Consider the following 23,444-nt stretch of genomic DNA (forward strand, 5'->3'; position numbering starts at 1 on the left):
TGAAGCAATCTGATCCGTTTGGAAAGACAGTGTTACCTTAGGAAGTCTCAATTCTGTTAAAACATTTCTCTCACAAATTCAAACCAAACTGAACTAGCAACAATGTAGCTTAACTAGTAACTTGCAACTGAATATACGGTGAAATCACACAAAACTTTCCAAGCAGTTTGGGTAACTTTCACCGGTTTACGAACTTGCGTAGATGCATAAAAACCTTGGAATATTCCTCTACAGCCTGGTCAGAGGGGAAAGGGGGTTGCTTGCATTGATGGTGGTGAAAATAACAACATCAATCATATCGGTGTTGTAACAGTGATATTTCAAATTTCAGCACATGTTATTTAGCATTAATGATAATAGCAAAGCATATTATTTGTATTTTTAGGGGGCCCTTGGCTTCTGGGGGCTCTAAGCGGATGCCTACATTTGCAGAGAGCTACGTCCACCCCTGATTCTGTGATACTGGTTACAAATTCTTTGAACGCGCCCAGTTGTGTTCCCTCAAAATTTAAAGTCTGACGCTTGACTGTCAAATAACATCATCAGTTCTTAGCAAGCACGATAGGAAATGCAAAGGCTTATAGTTGCCTTAATACATAGTGAGAGTGCACCAGTGACAGGTGTGAGGCCAATCTCTTGCCCCGGGGCAATGTAATGTAATGTGGGCTTCAGATACAAGTGCTTTACAATGCAATTGTTTTTCTGGGTTAATCCCTTCACTTTGCACCATTGTCCATCAGGTCAGCTGATACAAATCTGATAACCATTAGACACTGAGACTTGAGCCAGTGTGGTAGTGTTGTAATGCAGCATGAAACTGAGATAGAGCACTGATGTGTTTTGTGCGACACACACACACACAAATCATACATTTTATCTCAATGTAACTATTTAAGGCCTCATAATATCATGACAAATTGGTGATGTGAACCCAATTCCTTGCTCTCTTCTGTTACTAAACCACAACCATCATCATCATCATCATGTTCCCACAGGTGTTCTATTGCAATATATATATATATATATATATATACATACACTGGTGGCCAAAAGTTTGGAATAATGTACAGATTTTGCTGTTTCGGAAGGAAATTGGTACTTTAATTCACCAAAGTGGCATTCAGCTGATCACAAAGTAGCCTATAGTCCGGACATTACTGATGTAAAAAAAACAGCACCATCACTATTTTACATTTGTTATTTTTGATCAAATCTAGACACGCCCCATTTCCAGCAGCCATCACTCCAACACCTTATCCTTGAGTAATCATGCTAAATTGATAAGTTTGGTACTATAAAATCACTTGCCATTATATCAAACACAGTTGAAAACTGTTTGGTTCATTAAATGAAGCTTAACATTGGCTTTGTGTTTGTTTATGAGTTGCCACAGTATACAATAGACTGGCATGTCTTGAGGTCAATATTAGGCCAAAAATGGCAAAAAAGAAACCGCTTTCTCTAGAAACACGTCAGTCAATCATTGTTTTGAGGAATGAAGGTTATACAATGCTTGAAATTGCCAAACAACTGAAGATTTCATTCAAAGGTGTACACTATAGTCTTCAAAGACAAAGGACAACTGGCTCTAACAAGGACAGAAAGAAATGTGGAAGGCCAGATTTTAAACTAAACAAGAGGATAAGTACATCAGAGTCTCTAGTTTGAGAAACAGATGCATCACATGTCCTCAGCTTGTTTTATTGCTTGCTTTGATTACCCCTGCCCCCGAATCTACGCCCCTGATGTGGGTTTAGCTGCTGTAAGGAACTCATTCTCTCAGACTAGCCTGCAAGAAAATGCCAAACAAAACTATCCAGCGGCTGATGCGCATAAAGCTGAACCGTCGGTCTACTCTTTAGTATGGAGTGACACCTTGTGGCTGATTATGGAAATATCTTTCAAAGGAAATGTAGGCTACCTATTTGAATGGATCCAAAAGGTCTTTGAACACTTAAATTGTACGAATTCAACTGTATTAGATAACAAACAATCAAACCAAGTAGCATTTATTTCAAACAAAATCCAATAAAAAAAAAAATGCATTGGGAAGATAATTCCGAAAACGGAGGTCAAAATAAATAAATTAAATAAATTAAAATGTCAACTACAGACTTATTCACAAATCTTTGGCGGGAACGAAAACGAGGTTGTGTGAGAAATATACTTACTGTTTCATCAATGACATGTTTTAAAGCTATCAAAAATCTGCTAGATCACATCTTACTTTCCGCAACTCGTGTAGCCTAGTCTGGAGTTTTTTGTCTAGCCTACTGAAATTTCTTGAAAACATATTTTTCAATGTTTCGTCAGCAGAACGATCCAAAAAACACTTTAAACAACAGTAAACCCAATGAAGAGGCTGTACATCACAGCCTTGTTTTCATTCACGTCAAAAATCAAAGATGGCGCTACTGTGAATAAAGTCTATGGCATCATATGTTTGCTAGCCACTTATGGAGAATTTAAATTTTTTGGTTAACTATCCCTTTAAAATGTTAGGTTGGCAGGTTGACCATTCACTGTCGAATGAAAAAGATTAAATGAAAGTGAATGGTGTCTGTGCTATCAGTCCCTATCTTTTGTGTTCCACAGAAGACAGTCGAACGGGTTTGAAATGACATGCGGGTGTCTAAATGACAGAATCTTTGGTGTGAACCATTTCTGTCAGGCCACAAAACGCTCAAAATAAACACACAAAGAGCAGCAATAAGCTTGAATATTTAGACACAAAGTGTGTATGACATTTCTTTATTGCAATTCCAGGAAAAATACCAAACCCCGAACAAGACAGCATCCAAAACACTGATATACAATCCTATTCCAAAGAGAGATGCAGTTCAATATCATGACTAACCACACATTTCAGAAGACCACAGTGCAAGAGATAAACCACCATTGCCTCTATTGCTCAGACCACAGAGACATTACACTTGGAAATCTCTACTGTTTTCAAAAGGGACTGTTTTTTTTTTTTTTTTTTGTAAAAAAAAAAGTAAAGTCACTCTGACAAATTTTAATATGCAGAATCTGATTGAGCAGATACTGGATTTTTACTGGACTGTTTATTAAGGGCCTTAGTAGAGAGGCCATATACATTTTCTACATTTCTTTAGGACATTTTTACTTATTTGAGTAAATTCCAGCAAACGCACTCATGCCATTGTCATTCAAGGCAACACCACAACCAAGACCTCCGCCACAGCAAATGGTAAAGGTTCACGTTTAGGGATAAAAACATAATGGTACTTATGGTTTAATACTATTTATTTCATACTTATCATTAACCTTGACATATTATTGGAAAATATCCCTCAAAAGATAAAGTCTTAAACATGGGGCATCAAACAACCTGCTTAAAATGTGCTGTACAGTCAAAATATTAGTATATAAATACACATTACTTAATTTAGCTCTGTAACTGGTGTTGGAATATGTTATCTGCAATACATTGATATGAAAGAATATTAAATAACTTGCAATATTGAAATACAGAAGCAATTTTGGATCCCATCATACAACAGTCCCTGAATAAACACTCCCCAACAAAAAGGTAGCTTTAAAGGATATAACTGTACTTCATTCATATGGTGGTATGAACATGCAATCCCCACCCCTTTAACCAAGTTTTTAGCAAAAAATGTATGCATTTGCTTTGTAATATGAGATTTGTCTCAAGTTTCATTTCATGCTTTTTCAAAATTAAAAATGGAGCAACTGAAAATTAGAAAAACATTTTAACATGACAACGTTAACAAATACATTTGAAAATATTTATACCAATAGTTAATGCACAAAGAATGTATACTGGCATGGGCAACTGTGCATACCAGCATCATGGGACAATAAAATGGGTATCTTGAAAATGTAAAAAAATATAACAAGTACAAAAATATATATTGTTATACCTCCAACGATTTGGTCATTTTCAGAAATCTGTACATCTCTTATCCAATTCATGATGGACTTGAATAATCCTGTTCTTTAATTTAAATGGGAGGTTAAAATGAACACTTTAGGAGTGATATGCAGTCTTTGTTTTCATAGAATACCCTCTAAAAGCTAAAAACGATTTATTTTTTTTTAATATTCAAGCCATTAAAAGAGGAAGAAAAAAATAATGATAACACAAGACTGGACTACAAAATCATTGATTAATGCTGCTTTCACATTATGATGGCTTTACTGTAATCATGGGATGACAACTCAAAGATTCTACTCTGAGCTTTTCATGTCCTCAGAGAAAGTATGTTTTTATAGAAACATTCATAATGCCGAAATGGATCCATGTACAGCTTACTATTAATATGAATTCACCTCCAAGTATTCTCGAAAAAAAAAAAAGGGCATTAGGTAACACAGGCTATAATAAAATGGCATATTAAACAGAATTATGTGCAAAGTAACTTTTAGGTTCTTTTTACATGACGTCACGACAGTCAAATTGGAGCTTTCATAAATTGCAAAGTTCAACGGAGAAGTTTTTACTAGTCCTCGTAATTACGACACGATGTGAACGTTCCATAAATAGATGAAACAGAAACAGTGGAACATACTCAAAACATGGAAACAAACAATAGCAGTTATTTATTCAGATGGCCATGCAGAATTTTATATAGCAGGATGTAGGCTGAACGGCCATCTTTACTTGTCTCCGAGTTTGTGTTAACAGTCCGACGGAAGAATTTAGCATGCGCAGAGGGTTGCTTTGCGATGCTGTAGTATAGAGACATTGGGTGTGCGTTTGGTACTCTTTGTGCTGTTGCGTTTGAGTACGGAGCGTTCAGTCCTTCGGCGGGAGCTGCTGGGGGTGAGAGGGCTGCGTCTGGGTCTCTTCCCTCCCGGACTGGACACATCAGGGGGAGACAGGGGCATCTCTGGGGTTCGGTTGGCCTCGCTGTGGCACACAGTCAAAGCAGCTCTGTCATTGAGATCAATGTAAGGGAGGTTTTCCTCTAAAGGGGGTTCTGCACTAAGATCGACTCCTGATAAACCATTTCTCCTCTCCAGGGCTGGCAAAGACTCACTGCTGGCTGAGGACAGGTCTGGATCCGGAGTCTGCAGAGGGGAAAATATATTGTTATTTTGGGTTTTAAATATTTCTTGTTATTATATAAAAAAAACTTCTAATTAGCAGTGTGGAGAAAGCTAATCAAAATTTAAAGCAGTTACATTAGAGGGGCCTGGGTAGCTCAGTGAGTATTGATGCTGACTACAACCCTGGAGTCGCAAGTTCAAATCCAGTGTGTGATGAGTGACTCCAGCCAGGTCTCCTAAGCAACCAAATTGGCCCAGTTGCTAGAGAGGGTAGAGTTACATGGGGTAACCTCCTCGTGGTTGTAATTAGTGGTTCTTGCGCTTAACGGGGCACGTGGCAAGTTGTGCATGGATCGCGGAGAGTACCATGAGCCTCCACATATGGAGTCTCGGTGGTGTCATGCACAATGAGCCACGTGATAAGATGCACGGACAGACTTTCTCAGAAGCAGAGGAAACTGAGACTTGTCCTCTGCCACCCAGATTGAGGTGAGTAACTGTGACACCACAAGGACCTAGTCAAGCTACCGCTTTTTTAAATGTAGATAGCTAAACTATTCAAAACATTAAATTTTTCATTCAAGTTCATCCCTTATCGGTACACACCAACAACAATAGTTACTATAAAGATCAAAATATAAGCAGTTCTCTATTGAAATTCCCCCAATTTTCCATGTGCAGCAAACAAGTCTTAACCCCTACAAAAATTTGTAATCTCACTGACCTGGAAGTTATGACTTCCATCATGTCCAAATTGAAATGACTGAACTGTTACCGTGTTTTAACGTTGTACTTAAGGCACCAAAATGGTCAGAAATTTAGGGGAAAGCATCAACAACCAACTCAAATACAGCTCGATCATGTAGATTTACACTGTACAACATCAGAAGCCTGTGGTCAACTAATGAGAGGCGCCTTGTTGTACCAACACAGAGGCACCAAATAACTTTCCCAGACTTTCGGCTTCACTGTACCTGGGTGGTGGAACGACCTTCTGAACTCCATCCGAGAAACAGACTCCCTCTCTGTCTTCAAAAAAACGGCTAAAGACACAACTTTTTTGTGAGCATTTGACCATACACTCATAATAATAATAATAATTAATAAACAATTGCTGCACTCTAATCTCTGTCTTGGCTAGTGCTTTTCTAATGCAACTGAAACTTTGAAATGTTACTGTCTTCTTAAGATGAATCGCTTCTGTTGTATACTTCCTCATTTTGTAAGTCACTTTGGAAAAAAGCATCTGCTAAATGAATAAATGTAAAAGTAAGGCTCCTAAGACTTAAACAGGCGGTGCAGTTATTGAATGATTGTTCATGTGATTATGTGAAGTTAAAAATAGGCTTACACATTACTAGTTATGTTGTAATAAAAACAAATTTATTTTTTATTTTTTATAAATAAAACATTTTAGCACATTCTTTTGTTTAGAATTGGTATTTCATATATAGTTACAGTAGGACCATTTATTGGATTGGATATTTCTAAAAAATGTTGTATGTTCCTTTTGGAAGAACTGCATTAATTTGTCTCTGATTTGTTATACCTGCTCTGTTGAAAACTGAAATTACCTCATAATTTGGCAACAAATTGTGAAGGGCACAATATCTTAATCAAAATAAGATAAATGGAACCATTAATGAATGAGAATCGTTAAACGGATTCCCATCTCAAGTTAAAAAGTAGGAGAAAGTAACAGGTATGGAAAAGATTTAAGCTGTGCACAAAAGAACAACAACAACTCAAAGACAAAATACAAATAAACCAAGCTTAATGTCTGGTCTTCATCACAACTTTACAATAGTGTAAAATGTGTCATAGCTGCTCTTTTGCATTCTTTTGCCTTGTTCTTTATTTTTCATTTCCCCTCTATCAAAATCATAACAGCACCAGCAGGGCAAACAGGAACAAAAGATCAAAGCAGCCTTCCGAAACCTCAAATCCACTCCACTTAAAAGGATTAAAAACACAAACATCTGTCCACTCTCCAGGGCAAAAACAGCCAAAAGCAGCTGGAGGAGTCGTGCTTCAAACACGCTGGAGCCAAACAAACGTGGAGACATGGCTTCCATCGGAACAGCTCTGACAATGGAGACCACAATAGGGAGTCAAAAAAAAGAGACAAAAAGAGTGAGAAGATAAAGACGCTTGAAGGAAAGCAAGCAAGGATGATGAACAGCATGAACAGAGTCTCTTTTTGTGGGCACAGAGCCAAAGTGTGGCTAACATGAGGAGGAACTCACTCAATGGGCTTATCGGAAAGATTCTGATTGGTTCTGCAGTCTGGACAGTGTAAAGACATCTCTTGAAGTTCAGGCTTTTCATGAACTATTGTTTTTGTCTACTAAAGTCAGCTAAAAACAGCACATGCAAGTGCAAGAACAAGTTTAGATGTTTTCATTATTAGTAAATTACTTCGGAGCTGTGGCCTAGTGGTTAGCATGTGTTCCACAGTAGTGCTCATACAGGTGATAGGATTTCAATTCTGGCTCATGTCACTTACTGACTACGTTTACATGGATATCAGAAAGCAGCTTATTGCAAGAAAGCGGGTTATTGTGAGAAAGTAGCATTACGGTTTACATGCGTACTCTTTACTCCCGTATACACGCAGCTCATTTAGTAAGCAGCTTCCTCAACAGCGAAGTAATATTCCTGTGACGCTTGTGTAAATAACAAACATGGCATCCGAGGAAGGCTTTCGTTTACTTAAATTTTCATTGCGATATGCACTGGAACTGCGCTACAATAAAGGGTTTCCCCTTTTACAAAAATCTGGGATTCCCCCAGCGTATGAGTGCATATACGCAAACATGAGGAACTGTCGATATTTTACATTGGTGTGTATAAATGGGTATAGGTTTTACTCCCAGAAATGTTGAACTCCTTTAGCTTGTTGACTAGTTGTATGGCTCCATTCGAACACGTTTTTATCCGGTCTGTTTACGTACATGCACACTCTTTAAATCCCGTATTAACGTCTACATATGAAATTATCATCACATTTTAAGCAAATATTGAAATGCCATGAATATAAAAATGTGTTTTTGTGTCTCATTTTCCATTGTTATGTGAGCATTCCAAAAATAAACTCAGGCTGTCTTTCTTACTTATAATTTTATTCTTTGGTCTTAACCCATTGTGATTGATGACTAAGGGAATTTGGCTTGTGTGTTACTTCATATGCATATGCATAGCCCCTCTGAAACAGGAAGTCATGGCTGAACAATTTCATGTTCCTAGTCACTTTTTATATATGAATGGGAATATACTTCAGATATATTTCACTCTTCATTCAAAATTTCTAGGTGTGCCAATAATTGTGCAACATATTTTTGACAAAAATATTTGTTTTTTGATAAAACTTGTATTTGCAATTGTTTGATATCCATTAGAGTATATATATATATTTGTAATTTTTTTTGAATAAAAGATCAAAAGGATAATCAATAAAGACTTTTTTTTCACAGCCTTCTTTGCTCATATTTACCAAGAACGCCGATATTTTTGTCCTCCACTATAATATAACACACTGCCTGGTCAAAACAAAAGTAGCTGATTGAATTTAAATGCATATCCTATGATTGGATCATTATTGCAGTGATTTATATGATTCAGCTGGCAACAATTCTTTTATCTCTAACCGATGCAGTGTGTAGCTTCTCATTTCTTAAACAACCATGTCGGAAGACATATCCTGTCGTCATGGAAAAGATGTTACTGTGTTTCAGAAGGGGCAAATTGTTGGCCTGAATCAAGCATAGAAAACAACTAAGGAGAGACGTGACGCCATGTGAAGTGCAGACGTGTGAGACTGCTCTGCGCACTTTGCTAATTTTTATTACAATTATTTTCATGACATAATATCTGGTGAAATTCGATACATCCAGTTGCACATTTGCTGTTTGTGGTAAACATGCCAAAGTAGTAAAAATCCTTGGGCTCTGGACACATTAAAAGGCACTTACGTGTTCAAGAGGAAAGCCCAGATAGGCCTGTGGATCAGGGACGCACGCGATTTGGATGGTGCGGTGGGAGAAGAAATCCAGCGTCAACTATCCAACACGTTGGTGATGCTGACGAAGGTAGTTGCTGACTCGGAGGATCTCGCTGTAATATGTCGATCGATACGGCGATGGAAAAATTCTCTGAGTTAGTCACAAGTGTGGCAGATGCTGAGAAACGGATCAATTATCTGGAGTCATCGGAAAGGGAATTATCTGCTAATCCGCCTGCGACCAAGATAGACATGGAAAGGAAAACATTTTGGAAAAATTGGAAGATTCAGAAAATCGAAGCTAAAGGAACAACTTGCGGATTATTGGAATTCCTGAGCATGAAGGCAGAGATATGGTGAAATTTCTGGATGAGCTCTTATGCTTAGATCTTATGCTACAGAACTGGCTCCAGTTTTGCTAGAAGTTTATACGGAATCATTAAAGAATGGAAAGCTTCCCCAAACATGACACAAGCCAGTATCAGCCTGATTCTTAAAAAGGACAAAGACTCAAGCCAGTGTAAAAGTTACTGTCCAATTTCCCTGATCTAGTTAGAAGTAAACATTTTGTCAAATTCTGGCTAACCAATTAAATTATGACATCTCTTATACATATAGATTGGGGTTTTATTTGGGGTTGTAGTTCTTCTGGTAACATTAGGATTCTCATCAATATCATGAGGTCAGTGGCGAATGATCAGACTCCGGTCGCGGCCATCTCACTTGACTTACCTTTTTAAGTCTTTGGAAATATACGGGTTCGGGAGTACTTATATTGGTTGGATTAAGTTACATTATAGACTCCCTGGAGCAGCAATACAAACAAATGTATTAATTTTAGATTATTTTACTCCGGATAGGGGCACCCGGCAGGGTTGCCCTCTTTCCCCATTATTGTTCTGTCTTGCCCTGGAACCTTTAGCAGCCGCGATAAGAAAGGGGGATGATTTTCCAGGGGTGGTAGCGGGAAGTATGGTGCCTAAACTGTTAATTTATGCAGATGATATTTTGTTATTCATCTCCGAACCTACTAGATCTATGCCTTGCCTCCACAGAATTATCAATTCCTTTTACAAATGTTTGGGATACAGAGTTAATTGGTCTAAATCCAAAGCATTGTCTCTGACTGCATACTGTCCAGAAAGGTTTTTTCAGCCGGGCACCTTTCAATGGCCCACACAAGGCAAAGTATTTTGTTTTTCATTCCCAGCAAATGTATGTGATTTAGTCTGAGTTAATTTTGACCCTTTAATAAAAAGGTTTTTGAGTGATGTGGGCAGGTGGGCTTCATTAAATTATCAATGACAGGAAAGGTTCATGTTAATTTTACTATTAAAAAGCCTTATTATTAAACTAACCGGAAAACTTAAGACGTACCCCGCTATCTCGCATCTGCATGCACGATGAACAAAAGTGTCCAAAGTGTTTAATTTAGACATTTATTTAAATGTTGCCTCGAGAATATGGCTAAACCCAAAGTTGAGTATTGGTGAGTCCCCTTTCTGCTGGTCGGAGTGGATTATAAAGGGTGTTAATATGCTTGGTGAGATGAGACTGGGGGGATGTGATAGTTAGAAAATTTGGTCCAACATTTCCTAGATCTCAGTTCTTTAGGTACTTACAGCTACACCATCTGCTCTATACTATTTTTGGGAGTAGCACCCCCCCCGGGTATTAGAGGGGGGATTGTGGACTAAGAATCTAAAAGACCCGGAAAAAAAAATAAAGTCTGCATCTAGAGATTCAAGGTTGCATCTGAGGCTCTTTAAGATTTTGAATCGATTGTATTGGACCCCATCTAGATTGCATAGACTTGGTCTTAAAGACACACCCACCTGCTGGCAATGCCAAACAGAAGACAGGGACACAACCCATGTTTTTTGGGGATATGTTAAAATCCAGGAATTTTGGTTGAAAATTCAAGCATTTATGTGTGATGTGTAGGACACACAATTTTCATTTTGCCACAGACTCTGCATTTTGGGTGATGGGGAGGTCATTAAGTTTGGGGATACCCACGTGAGAGGTTGGGTCCTGGCCGGAGTTATGGTGGCCAGGTGAATAATTCTCAGGGGGTGGAAGATGGCGGGGATACAGGAGTTGTGTGGGGAGAAGGCGATTTATAGAAGGTTGGGAAAGTGGGATTTGTTTGATAGGAAGGTGGATATTAATTTTTTTTGGGGGGGGTGGGGGACTGCCCAACACATTATTAAAACCTGGAAGAATAATGGTGAACCATCAGCTTCGCTGAAAAAATGTGGTCGGTAAACAAATCATTAATGATCGTGATCGGAGATCACTAAAACACTTGAAGTCACATCGTAAATAATCAATAGTAGAAGTCACAGCTATGTTTATTAGTGAAAGGAAAAGCATTTTCAAACAAACAATGTGACGAGAACTTACAGGATTGGGACCAAACAGCAGTGTTGCCACAAGAAAGTCAGTTTCAAAGTCAGTTAGTGAGGCTAATCAGAAAAAAACGACTTCAATTTGCTAGGGAGCATAAAGATTGGACTGTGGAGCAATGGAAAAGGGTCATGTGGTCTGATGAGTCCGGATTTACCCATTCCAAAGCGATGGGTGCATCAGAGTAAGAAGGTAAGCTCAAGAAGCGATGCACCAGTCACGTATATTGCCCACTGTACAAGCCTCTGGTGGCAGTGTTATGAAATTGTCAGGTCTAGACTCAGCAACGTTATGCGGTAATAAAAAAAGTCAGCTGACTACCTGAAATGTACTGAATGACCAGGTTATCCCATCAATCTTTCCTGACAGCAGAGGCATATTCCAGGACGACAATGCTAAGATCCATCGGGCTCAACTTGTGAAAGAGTGGTTCGGGGAGCATGAGGAATCATTTTCATTACATGAATTGGCCACAACAGAGTCCTGACCTTAACCCCATTGAAAGTCTTTGGGATGTGCTGGAGAAGACTTTACAGAGTGATTCAACTCTCTCATCATCAATACAAGATCACAGCCCAAAATTAATGCAACTCTGGATGGAAAAACTTTTTGTGACGTTGCATAAGATTGTTGAAACAATGCCATGATGAATGCATGCCAATTAAATTTTAGATTGTGCAACTTTTTTGGGCCAGGCAGTGTATAATATAATATAATATAATTAAGCTTGGTTGGGTTCTAAAAACAATAGTGTTAATGTAAAATGGACCAAGACTCAAGTTGACCAAACAGAGAGACATATTTTAAGTATTTGGAAATGAAATATAATACAATAAAGTTTTTGAAGCCTTAAAGGAAATCATATAACCATATTATATTATGTGATTACAATTTAAATATGAATAAATCAATTCTTACGGTGTATGAAGCGTGAGGATTTGTATGACAATTAATCGTCAAAATCTTGAAAGCCCTAAATTAAACAATTAATGACCATAATTGCAATTATTCGTCAGCCAAATTTCATAATCGTGACAGCCCTAACAGTACATCTTTAGATCTATGTTGTCTCGGATTATCTGGGAACTGCTTAAACACTTGTTTCTTCTTTTACCTTGATGAGAGGTGTGTTGGATCGGGACCCTGTTGCTGGATCACAGTGTGGACCCTCTGCCAGGCTGAGTATCACCTCGTCTCTGTGCATAGATAAGTGGGCTTTGCCAGGCTCAGGCAGCGCGATAACTATGACGCTAGTGTTGTCTGCACGGAGCATCCGCTGACGCCATCTCATCAATGCATAACATCCTAGCCGCCGCGCAACTGAAATCCCGAAAGGTGCCTGGAGAGTATAACACACACACACACACACACACACACACACACACACACACACACACACACACACACACACACACACACACACACACACACACACACACGAAAAATCTCTCATAATTTACTCGCTCTCATGTTGTTCCAAATACATATGGCTTTCTTTCTTCAGTGAAACATAAAAGCAGATATTAGGCATGATAGTCTCAGTCTCCATTCACTTTCATTGCATCTTTTTATCATACAATGAAAGTGCATGGTGTCTAAGGCACATCATACATGAGTCATACAGATCTGAAACAACATGAGCTATTATACTTTCTCATTAAAAGTATATATGTATATATATATATATCATACATACATACATACATAGAAATGTGTGAATATATATATATATCATACATACATATATATAAATGTATATGTGTGTATAGAGAGAGAGAGAGAGAGAGAGAGAGAGAGATAAACTCATGTAAAAAAAATTCATACAACAGCTTCATCATGGCTCTGGCACACAGTCACTGCCTCTTGAGGCGGCACCATGTTCCAAAGCCCGTCACTGCCAACGATGATGTACCGATGCCGTCTAGGGTCAAGGGTCACCACACTGGTGTCGGGCTCTGGAGATACCACAAACTCTCCACTGTAGAAGTCATAACTCCATAGATCACCTGCACAGATAGATATATTTGCAATACAGGTACCCAAGTTTCATGAAAAATCATTGTGATATTAAGGGCCAATATTAATAGAGGCCCACACAGAATCTGAACTCCTGATAAAGCTATGTAGATTTCCAAAGAATTGGACCACCTGACATTAATAAAGTTCTACACTAAAAAAATTGCTCAAGCTCCACTATTCACCATAACGGTAACCCCTACACTCAGAAACTAAACTCTTCTAAATCTCAACATAACAAAACATTAAAAATTATTATTAAGTATCCCCCTTCATGTACAGTATATCTTGCACAAAAACACTTCATTTTAACATTTGCTGTCCTTTTTGAGTCCCATGCAAAGCATGCTGGGAAATAGAAATCCCCTGCCCAGTTTCATCAATGCTACATTAACAAACGTATTCATCTAGTCCAGCTTAAATGGATTAAGTAAACTTCTATTTGACATATTTCAATGCATAGAACACAATGAAATCAAGTTGTGACATAATTTTCTAGAATTGTGCTGCTTTAGCACCCCTTAACTAACTATAAAAAGTGAACAGGTACTGAATATGATTCAGTTTTACAGGGAACAAAGTGTGTATAATAGTTATAATTAATATATATTTTTCCCAAGTGGCACTATCTTGATTTACCCAGAGCTCTGGCGACAGCGAGGAAGGGGATCTGGTCGATCGGGGTGCTTCTCCTAACAGGGCCGTTGTGGGTTAATCTGGGTCTCTTCCACACAACGCGGTTCACTCCAGACTTTTTCACAACACTAAAAAAAAAAAAATCACAGAGGGAAAATAATTAGGACACTAAGGTATGAATATGTTGGTAAGGTTGATGTGTTTTCGGAAGGCATGTTATCCACGAGAATGACTGCTATGCTGAATTGAAAGTCATTGAGTGTGGCAGTGACTTGAGCGTGTCTCACCTGCCTCCCAGTCCCTCAATTCTCTGCTTCTCTTTCGGGAGCTCCGGCTTGTGGTCTTGCGTGACCTCCACAGCTTTGATGACTTTATCAGAAGGATCTTCTCTCACCCCCAGCACGACAGACGAGTCCCCAACATGAGCCACAAACATGCGGTCCCCTCTGATGACCACCACACTGGCTGTAGTGCCCGAGGTGCTGGGGAGGCCAGTTAACGTCTTCGGCCACTCAGCTAAAGAAGAGATACTGGGTTAATTTAATCTGAATTTCATTTAAACCAATTCAATTTCATTGTGTATCACTAGGTGGCGACAATGTGGAGAAACATGATCGAAAATGAACAGAAGAAGCTTTCCCACTGTGTAAATATCAGGCTAATTGGCTAGCTGTATGCTAAGCTAATAGGCTAACTGGTTAGATTGTGAGCTAACTTGAGAACACAGAAAAAAAAATATTTTTAATTTCACCTTTTACATCTTCAGTTTAATAATACAATGTGTGACATATAATTTAAAAGTTGTTTGTAGAGGTCGTCAACCGGCTGATTAATTTTAAGATCAATTTATAGAATGATTAATACAAATGTTCTTAGTCTTTCCTTACTGTGACGGGAACAGACATTGCCTACAAGAGTCCAAAATTAATAAAATCCCAGATGCAGTTTATTGTTCAACCAATATCAAAATAATAACCAGAAAAAAAATGAAGATTTGGTACATAACTTTTTTAACTATAAACAACCCTGAAATGCACTGGGGTCTCTTATTTTGAAATGATGTAGACTTGGCCCTGTTGCAATGATATGTATTAAATATTAACCAAACTAAGCTTTTTATAACCTATATATATATATATATATATATATATATATATATTTATTTATATATATATATATACACCAGATAAATGGTTTTGTTTATGTAAATTAGGCCTACATCAGATAAGGTTTAATGAGGAATAAGGTTTACTATACATTATATATGTTTATTCATACAGTATACACAAGATATGTGTCACAAGTTCGAATCCAGGTGGGGCACGTGGCAATTTGTGCATGGATGCTGCAGAGAATAGCATGAAGCCTCCACACACACTATTTCTCCGTGGTAACACGCTAAATAAGCCACATGATAAGATGTGTGGTGGATTGACGGTCTCAGGCACGGAGGCAACCACCTAGATTGAGGCAAGTCACTAAACCACCATGAGGATTTACAGTGCATTGGGAATTGGGCATTACAAATTGGGGAGAGAAAAAAACACTGACAGGTGAAGTGAATAACATTGATTATCTCGTTACAATGGCACCAGTCAAAAGGGTGGGATATATTAGGCAGCAAGTGACCAGTCAGTTCTTGAATTTCATGTGTTGGAGGCATGTAAAATGGGCAAGAGTAAGGATTGGAGTGACTGTGACAAGGGCCAAATTGTGATGGCTAGATGACTGGATCAGAGCATCTCCAAAACAGCAAGTCTTGTGGGGGGTTCCTGGTATGCAGTGGATAGTACCTACCAAAAGTGGTCCAGGAAGGACAACCGGTGAACCGGCGACAGGGTCATGGGCACCTAAGTCACATTGATTCGCGTGAGCCTGACTGGTCAAATCCTACAGAAGAGTTACTGTAGCACAAATTGCAGAAAACCTTAATACTGGCCATGATAGAAAGGTGTCAGAACACACAGTACATCGTAACTTGCTGTGTATGGGGCTGCGTAGCCGCAGACCAATCACAGTGCCCATGCTGACCCCTGTCCACTGCCAAATGTACCTACAATGGCCACTTGAGCGTCAAAACTGGACCACGGAGCACTGGAAGAAGGTGGCCATGTTGTCTTTAAGATAATTTGGACATAGGCAGTGTGATGCTCTGGGCAATGTTCTGCTGGGAATCCTTGGGTGCTGGCATTCATGTGGATGTTACTTTGACACGTACCACCTACCTAAACATTGTTGTAGACCACGTACACCCCTTCATGGCAACAGTATCCCCAGAAAGCAGTGGCCTCTTTCAGCAGGATAATGCACCCTGCCACACTGCACACATTGTTTGGGAATAGTTTGAGGAACATGACAAAGAGTTCAAGGTGTTGACTTGGCCTCCAAATTCCCCAGATCTCAGTCTGATTGAGCATCTATGGGATGTGCTGGATCAACAAGTCCGATCCATGGAGGCCCCACCTCACTACTTACAGGACTTAAAGGAACTGCTGCTAATGTCTTGGTGCCAGATACCACAGAACACCTTTAGAGGTCTTGTGGAGTCCATGCCTCGATGGGTCAGAGCTGTTTTGGCTGCATGAGTGGGACCTACACGATATAAGGCAGGTGGTTTTAATGTTGTGGCTGATCGGTGTATGTCTTCAGAAGTGATATGACAGGTGTGGGTGAGAAAAAGATTATCCTTCCTTCCCAAAAGGTGGCAATATACACAAAGAATGCGAATCACCAATAAACAAAAGATTAATGTATATGTGAAAGTGCAAATTTATAGTAAAAAAGGACTTAAATACTGTTTTTCTCTCACACCTCTCAAATCACTTCTGAAGACATGGATTAACCTCTTAACAACGGGTGGTTAAAAATGTATGTTTAATGCATGTTTAAACAGTGAAATTAAATTGTAAACTAATATTGACATCCAATGTATCACTTGAAAGATCTGGGACTCAAAATTGTAAATTTTAAAGAGATTTTGATGATTGCAAAGTCACAATAATAAGATCTTATTAAACGTGTCAAGCGTGAAAATCAAAACATGGAAAATGAATCCGGAAGTTCTGACCTTTACTGTCTTCCAGCCAAACACAGATGAGCACAATCCTCCAAACATCAGTATGCTTTTCATTGCAAGAGTCCAGTAAATAAAATCCATTAGAGATTTTAGTTCAAACATTTACAAATATGAAGAAATATTGATCAATCTGTCTTTGTTCAGGTTTTACATATTCAACACATAATCCATGTCCATTCTCTGTGTAGTGTTTCAGTAGCAAAACATTCAAACACGATATTTGGGAGGGTCTTAGAAAAACAATGAGCCCTCCCTGAAAATGTTCTGTGCAGTTGCGAGTGATTAATTTGTGTTGTACGTATCCCTGATTCGCGAAGGTTCGAGGTGGAAATCCGTGGACTGTGTTTGTTTGTGTTTGCGCTTTTACGCACGGTGTGCAGTTATAGGGTGTTACTGCTGTACTGTTGACAAATAACTCGGCTTTTGGACCCGCGATCTGATCCACCATCCTCGGCTTCAGTCACCATCACTGAGATTTTGGAGAACACACACTCCCGGCTGCATTTTTTCAATCAAACCCCATTCAACTGCACATCCAGGGGGCTCGGACATGTTATTCAAACCGAGATGTGCCATCTCTGGCTTCGCTGAGTTAGACCCTGGAGCACACACGCTCCCAATGCAGTGACTTAGTGTGTTTTGAACCACTTTGATCATTGGTTTATGGAGTTACTACAAGTGGTCTACAGGCACCTCCAAGTGGCATTGTTTTTGGAAGTACACTTACATAAAAGGTGCCATGTGTTTTGGTCACATCGACTTCAAAAATGTGGCTTTGTATCAGATGTGTTTTTGGGGCACTGCACATAGTCTTGCATGCATATATATATATATATATATATATATATATATATATATATATATATATATATATATATATAAAGGTATTGTAGAAATCATATTTGAGGTCACTATTTAAAATATTTAAATAGCTCTAACTAATTTTTTAATACAACAATGCTACATTTTTACTCTTGAATAACAAATGTCTAAGTCTCTACTTTCAAACGAGCCCAAGTTTTTGTTTGTAGACCAGAGGATCCAAGAACTGGAAGAGTTTTTAGGTATGTTGATTTCAAGCTCATCCACAAAAAGAGGCTGGATTTTAAGGGGTTTAACCAATGGAATAGTACGGATTACATTTATGCTGCCTTTATCTGCTTTTTGGAGCTTCAAAGTTCTGGTCACCATTCACTTACATTGTATGGACCAACCGAACCGGGAAAAAAAAATCTTAATTCGTGTTCTGCAGGAGAAAGAAAGTCGTACACATCTGGGATGGCATGAGGGTGAGTAAATGATGAGAGGATGTTCATTTTTTAAAATGACAAAAAGTGAGCCGTTTTTATATTTCTGAGTAAATACTCTCTGCACACCCTGTCAAATCGATCATCGCATGCGCAGTCCGACCCTTCTTTACATTTAGCTTTTTTCCTTTTTAACAGTAAATACATATCGTGGCGCCCTATTTAAAAAAGTGTTTTAGCCCGACAACCAAATTGCATAATCGCAGCCGCCGTGTTCATCTTTATGCAATTTATAAACTTAACTCTAGTAGCGAGGTTTTAATATCCACTGACGAACAACCAAATAATCGCAGAAAGACACTCAGTAAACAAACTGTGCTGTCATTCAGCATAGAAAATACATTTGACTTACGTAGTTTCTTCCACATTGCGTGATGACAAGCGATGAAGCCCTTGCGAATTGCGGCGCTAACTTTCCAGTAATCCTTCGACCAAAAGCCCCTTTGCTTCTTGAGAAAGTCCCAGAGGTGATCTCGAGCGAACAGCGCTGCTTCTCGCCCGCCGTGACCGTCAAACACGGCGAAGAACGCGACCGATCTCCTGCTGTCCGGTGCCGCCGGTTCAGTCCCGGGCTCCTCCGTGCCGTAACTCGCGTCATTCGAAAGTGTGTTGCTCCACGTTACCGTGACGGGAAATGGCTTGTTTGTGCAGTCCGGAGGGTCGCTTTCGGAGTCAGGCTCTTGGTCCAACTTTGCACCGGTGTGTCCGGCCGCCTGCAGCTCGTCGTCGGTTGGCTCGAGCTCCACGATCACCTCCGTTAAATCCTCCATGTATTTCCGTCCTCCTTGTTCGGAGAATACGCTCACACGCAGCGATAGGTCGGGATTCATGGCCGATCTAAGAGACCTCGTTAATAAATCAACATAAGACTGCGAAATCGTGGTTAAAAGGGTTTCGTGAATATTAAAAACATTTATTAATCGAAGCTCGTCTTTTGTTTATTTTCTAAGCTGCCTGTCTTCTTCCTGTCCGTCAGTCTCATAGTGACGTACAGTGCGATATAGCGCCATCTGTTGGGCAGGAGTGTAAAGTACGATGCAGTCTCTCGTATTAACATAAAAAAGTATAATTTTTAACATTATTTGTCAAAGACCTGTATATGCAGCATAACAATACAACTATCCAGTAAAGGCGCCCGTCTGTAGATACGTTCAAACTACTTAAACACATCCTGTGGCACTTTCGTTTGAGACATAGACCATCTGCAGAGACTATTTAGCAATTTGTAGGCGAACCCGGAAGTCTATTTCGCCATGGGTTCCCTCTGGATTTTCCTATTGGTTTTTATAATGGGAGGTTTCAACATATGAGTAAAATAAGGTCTGTAGTTAAAGGGGTCATGACATGAGAAACCAAATTTGCCTTGATCTTTTGGTATATAAGAGGTCTTTGTATCATTAAAACGTCCTGCAAGTTTAATATTTTAAGACGTCCTCCCCATTCTAAACGAATCATTTATTTAATCAAGCTCAAAATACAGCTCGTTCTGGATTCATGGTTAGAAGTGACGTGACGGTTAGAAGTGACGTAACAGCGTTTGCATATGACCGCCTCCAGCACAAGATAACTACGCTTTAAGCGCCAAGATAACTACGCTCATTTCAGTATCGCCGTCGCCTCACAAGTGTTCAGTTGATGGACAGCGAGCTCTGACAGAGACTACTTGTGCACAGGAAAATTACGATGCCACACAGATGTGCTGTTCCTGGCTGTGGTCAAACAAAACCTCTGAATAAGCTGCCGAAAGATCCAGACGTCAGGGAAAAATGGATGCAGTTTATTTTTTGCGGACGTCCCAGTCACGGCAGTGTTAACTTAAGCGTTTGTTCTGTACATTTTAAGGATGACTGTTTTGAGAACAAATCTCAATATGATGCTGGCTTTGCCAGAAAACTGTTGCTCAAAGATAAGTCCGTGCCGACTATTCTGGGAACAACGACAACGCAAACTGTAAGTAATCTATTTTAAACTTTAAACTACTTTTTAAAGCGCAATTTCATTCATTATGAATAATCGCAGTGTTTTTACTTAGTTTACTTGCATATTGTTCTGGCTGGGGCGTCAATAATTGATACATAGGCACTGACGTTAGCCAATCATAACAGTGGGCGTTAACACTGAAGTCTTAAATAGAAAACGCCCCCAAAACAGACTGTTTGAATCAGAGGATGAGAAACAGGGTGGGAAAAGGTCATAAATCACTAGATTTTAAAAGTTTTTCTTAAAAAAAAATATATTAATACTATAATTGCACCTAAGGGAACATAATAATACAATAAAAAAACCCATGTCATGACCCCTTTAACATTACTTGACAATATGTGGACGTTTTGTTCTACATCATAAATTACACACTTTCAGGGGCGAAAATTTCATCAAAATGTTGGGGGGACAATAAACATAACAATTCTCAAGAGCAATTTTTGAAGGGGACACCAAGGTATTTTTTGTTGTTGCCCCGTTTGCATTTGTATTATTTTATTTCTTAAACAATTATTTTAAGAATGTAGCATTATATTAGTCTATTTACAATACACATATTTTAATGATATTTTAGGGGGGGCAACCCCGACCCCCCGCAATTTCCGCCTGTGCACACTTTCATACTTCAAACTTGAATATGAGGCCACCCTTGTTTATGTTTTTTTTTGTTTGTTGTTTTTTTTTTATTATTATTAAGTTTGTAATTCAATATGGCTTCAAAATTCATGTTTGAGGTATTATCTTTACTTTATGTTGTAGAACAAAACATCCACATATCGTGAATTAGATTTCTGGGTTTTTGGACTACAACCTGAACAGCTCAATGGGAGAAATTGGAAAGGCTAACAGATACACCTTTTTCCTGGGGGTCTTACTGTGGAAACAAATGTGGGTGGGACTTTCGCCGGAAGTTGTTCTACAGCATTTCCTAGCTCTGGCTGCAGTAATTTTAAGAACCTGTTTAAAGCTGGTATTAAGAAGCGTTTTGGATGGTCAGCGCTAAATATTTGTAAACGGGGGGCAAAATGTTTTGCGATTGGATCACAAAAAAAAAACCACATACATAGGCAGTCAAAAACCACATCGCATTTGAAGTTTAAAACAGCATCCTGATGCATCCCGGACAGCAGCAAAGCACTACTTCTTACCTATCAATCTCCCGCCAAACTAATTTTAAAATTACATGTGCATTTAAAAGAAAATAACAGTCCAATCGGAAAACTTGAAAAAGCGATTACATACCCAAGTATGAGAACGTCTTGGTTACTTACGTAACCACAGTTCCCAGAGACAAAGGGAACAAGACATTGCGTAGCTATGCATATGGGAGTGCCTTCATACACGACCTAGTTGAAATCTCTCTACAATAATGGCAGTATTCTAATATTGGCTATGGTGTTTGAGCCCCACCTGTTTTTTCCACTATAAAAACACGTGCACAGAAACCATTTCCTCAGAATTTCTGACTGAGAACAAGTGCATCGCTCGTGCCTCAAGAACTCTGAGTCTTGTAGTGTGGCTAGCATTTGCAATGTCTCGTTCCCTTCTTCTCAGGGAACCGAGGCTCCGTAAGTAACCGAGACGTTTCCTTACGACTCTACACTTGACATTGCATAGCTACGCATATGGGGAACAGAATTCCATCACGCCGCACTACACGACATAACATCCCAAAGAGGAAACGTGGCTCTGCAGTCTTGTGGGTCGGCAATCAACATGAGAATGCCACAATGAGTGATCTTCGTGTTGGCCAGGAGGAGAGCACTCATAACGAATATATTAACTATAGTCATATAGTATGAATTAACTCCTTATGAACCCAGTCGTGAAGGAAGTTTAATGTATTATTTATTTTTGTATTATTTTGTTTTGAGAGGACCATCCTACTGCAAAACATATGTCTTGTAAGGACACACCATTCATCCATGCCCACGAGGAGGCCATGCCTCTAGTTGAGTGTGCTGAACCCGCATAGGGCATAACAATGCAATGATTGTTCCTCATCTGACTTAAATGGAGGAGAGAAGAAGGCCTGAAGGTGAACCACCTGCACTTTGACTTATAGCTGATAGCTCTAAGCGCTTGATGTGCCACACCCCCCTTGCACCTGTCCAGGCGCCGAAAGTCGGGCGTCCATTGCACATTGCCCCTCAACCTGTGTTGGAATCATCTGTGGTCACCACTTTCCACCTGACAACTTGGGACTTCAAGTACAAGAGGGGACAGTGAGTATTCTCCACTGAATACTCAGTGGAGAATACTGATCGATTTCTGCTTTGCCAGATGTTTTCCAAATCCTCAATACAGTTTGAGGGTGAAGTCTCCTGAATTCCATCTTGGCGGTTTATATATGCCACAACTGTCATGTTGTCTGAGCGAACCAGGACATGACAGTTTGATATTTCTGACTGAAAAACGTTTAAGTCTAGAAATACAGCCAATAGCTTTTGGCAATTGTAAAACGCAGGAGCCATCTGTGGTTCTAAAGCAGCTATACAGCGGTGGGATATAGTTATTCGCATGCACCCTTGGCGCCAAGCACGTCTTGGCACACTGCGCTTCAGTCAGCACTGAAGAGGTCTCATGTGTAAGAGACATAACGGAATGACGGCGAATGCCAAACAGTTTCAATGGAAGTTTTTTCCCCAGTTTGAACTGAGACGGACACTGTAGAATCGCTGAAGCAGTAAGTATGTGCTGGCATAACAAAGCCTCTGATTGCGGCAGTAACATCCAATCGTTGAGGTAGTTCATAATGCTCACACCACTCAGTTTCAGAGGGGCTAGAAACGCATCAATGCACTTTGTGAACATGTGAGGAGCCAGAGACAGCCTGAAGGTCAGGACTTTGAATTGATACGCCGTTCCCTCGAATGCGAATCTCAAAAACATCCTGTGATGTCGTACAATTTAAATATGAAAGTATGTATCCTTCAGATCTATCAATGCAAACTAATCATGTGTGCGTATATGCGATAAG

General features: G+C 39.4%; 1 protein-coding gene across 1 annotated transcript; it reads right to left on the reverse strand.

The window, feature by feature from the left end:
• Positions 1-2,740: 2,740 nt before the first annotated feature.
• Positions 2,741-19,667, reverse strand: LOC127620573 (protein phosphatase 1D-like). Its single transcript, XM_052093730.1, has 6 exons — positions 18,834-19,667; positions 14,386-14,614; positions 14,102-14,226; positions 13,271-13,452; positions 12,561-12,785; positions 2,741-5,058 (listed from the first exon to the last, which is right to left on the reverse strand). Exons 1-6 carry the CDS (start codon positions 19,309-19,311, stop codon positions 4,687-4,689), a joined length of 1,611 nt encoding a protein of 536 aa, XP_051949690.1. The 5' UTR covers positions 19,312-19,667; the 3' UTR covers positions 2,741-4,686.
• Between the last annotated feature and the right edge of the window lie 3,777 nt (positions 19,668-23,444).

This window comes from Xyrauchen texanus, chromosome 3, assembly GCF_025860055.1.
Source record: "Xyrauchen texanus isolate HMW12.3.18 chromosome 3, RBS_HiC_50CHRs, whole genome shotgun sequence".
NCBI lineage: Eukaryota > Metazoa > Chordata > Actinopteri > Cypriniformes > Catostomidae > Xyrauchen > Xyrauchen texanus.

Bases quoted from the DNA above. Each gene is read 5' to 3' on its own strand.
- LOC127620573 (XM_052093730.1), bottom strand. From the start codon at position 19,311: ATGAATCCCGACCTATCGCTGCGTGTGAGCGTATTCTCCGAACAAGGA. The intron at 14,615-18,833 runs GTAAGTCAAATG...TCTCTTCTTTAG, and splicing joins CGCAATGTGGAAGAAACTAC to CTGAGTGGCCGAAGACGTTA. The intron at 5,059-12,560 runs GTAAAAGAAGAA...TCCCCTCTGCAG, and splicing joins CCAACACACCTCTCATCAAG to ACTCCGGATCCAGACCTGTC.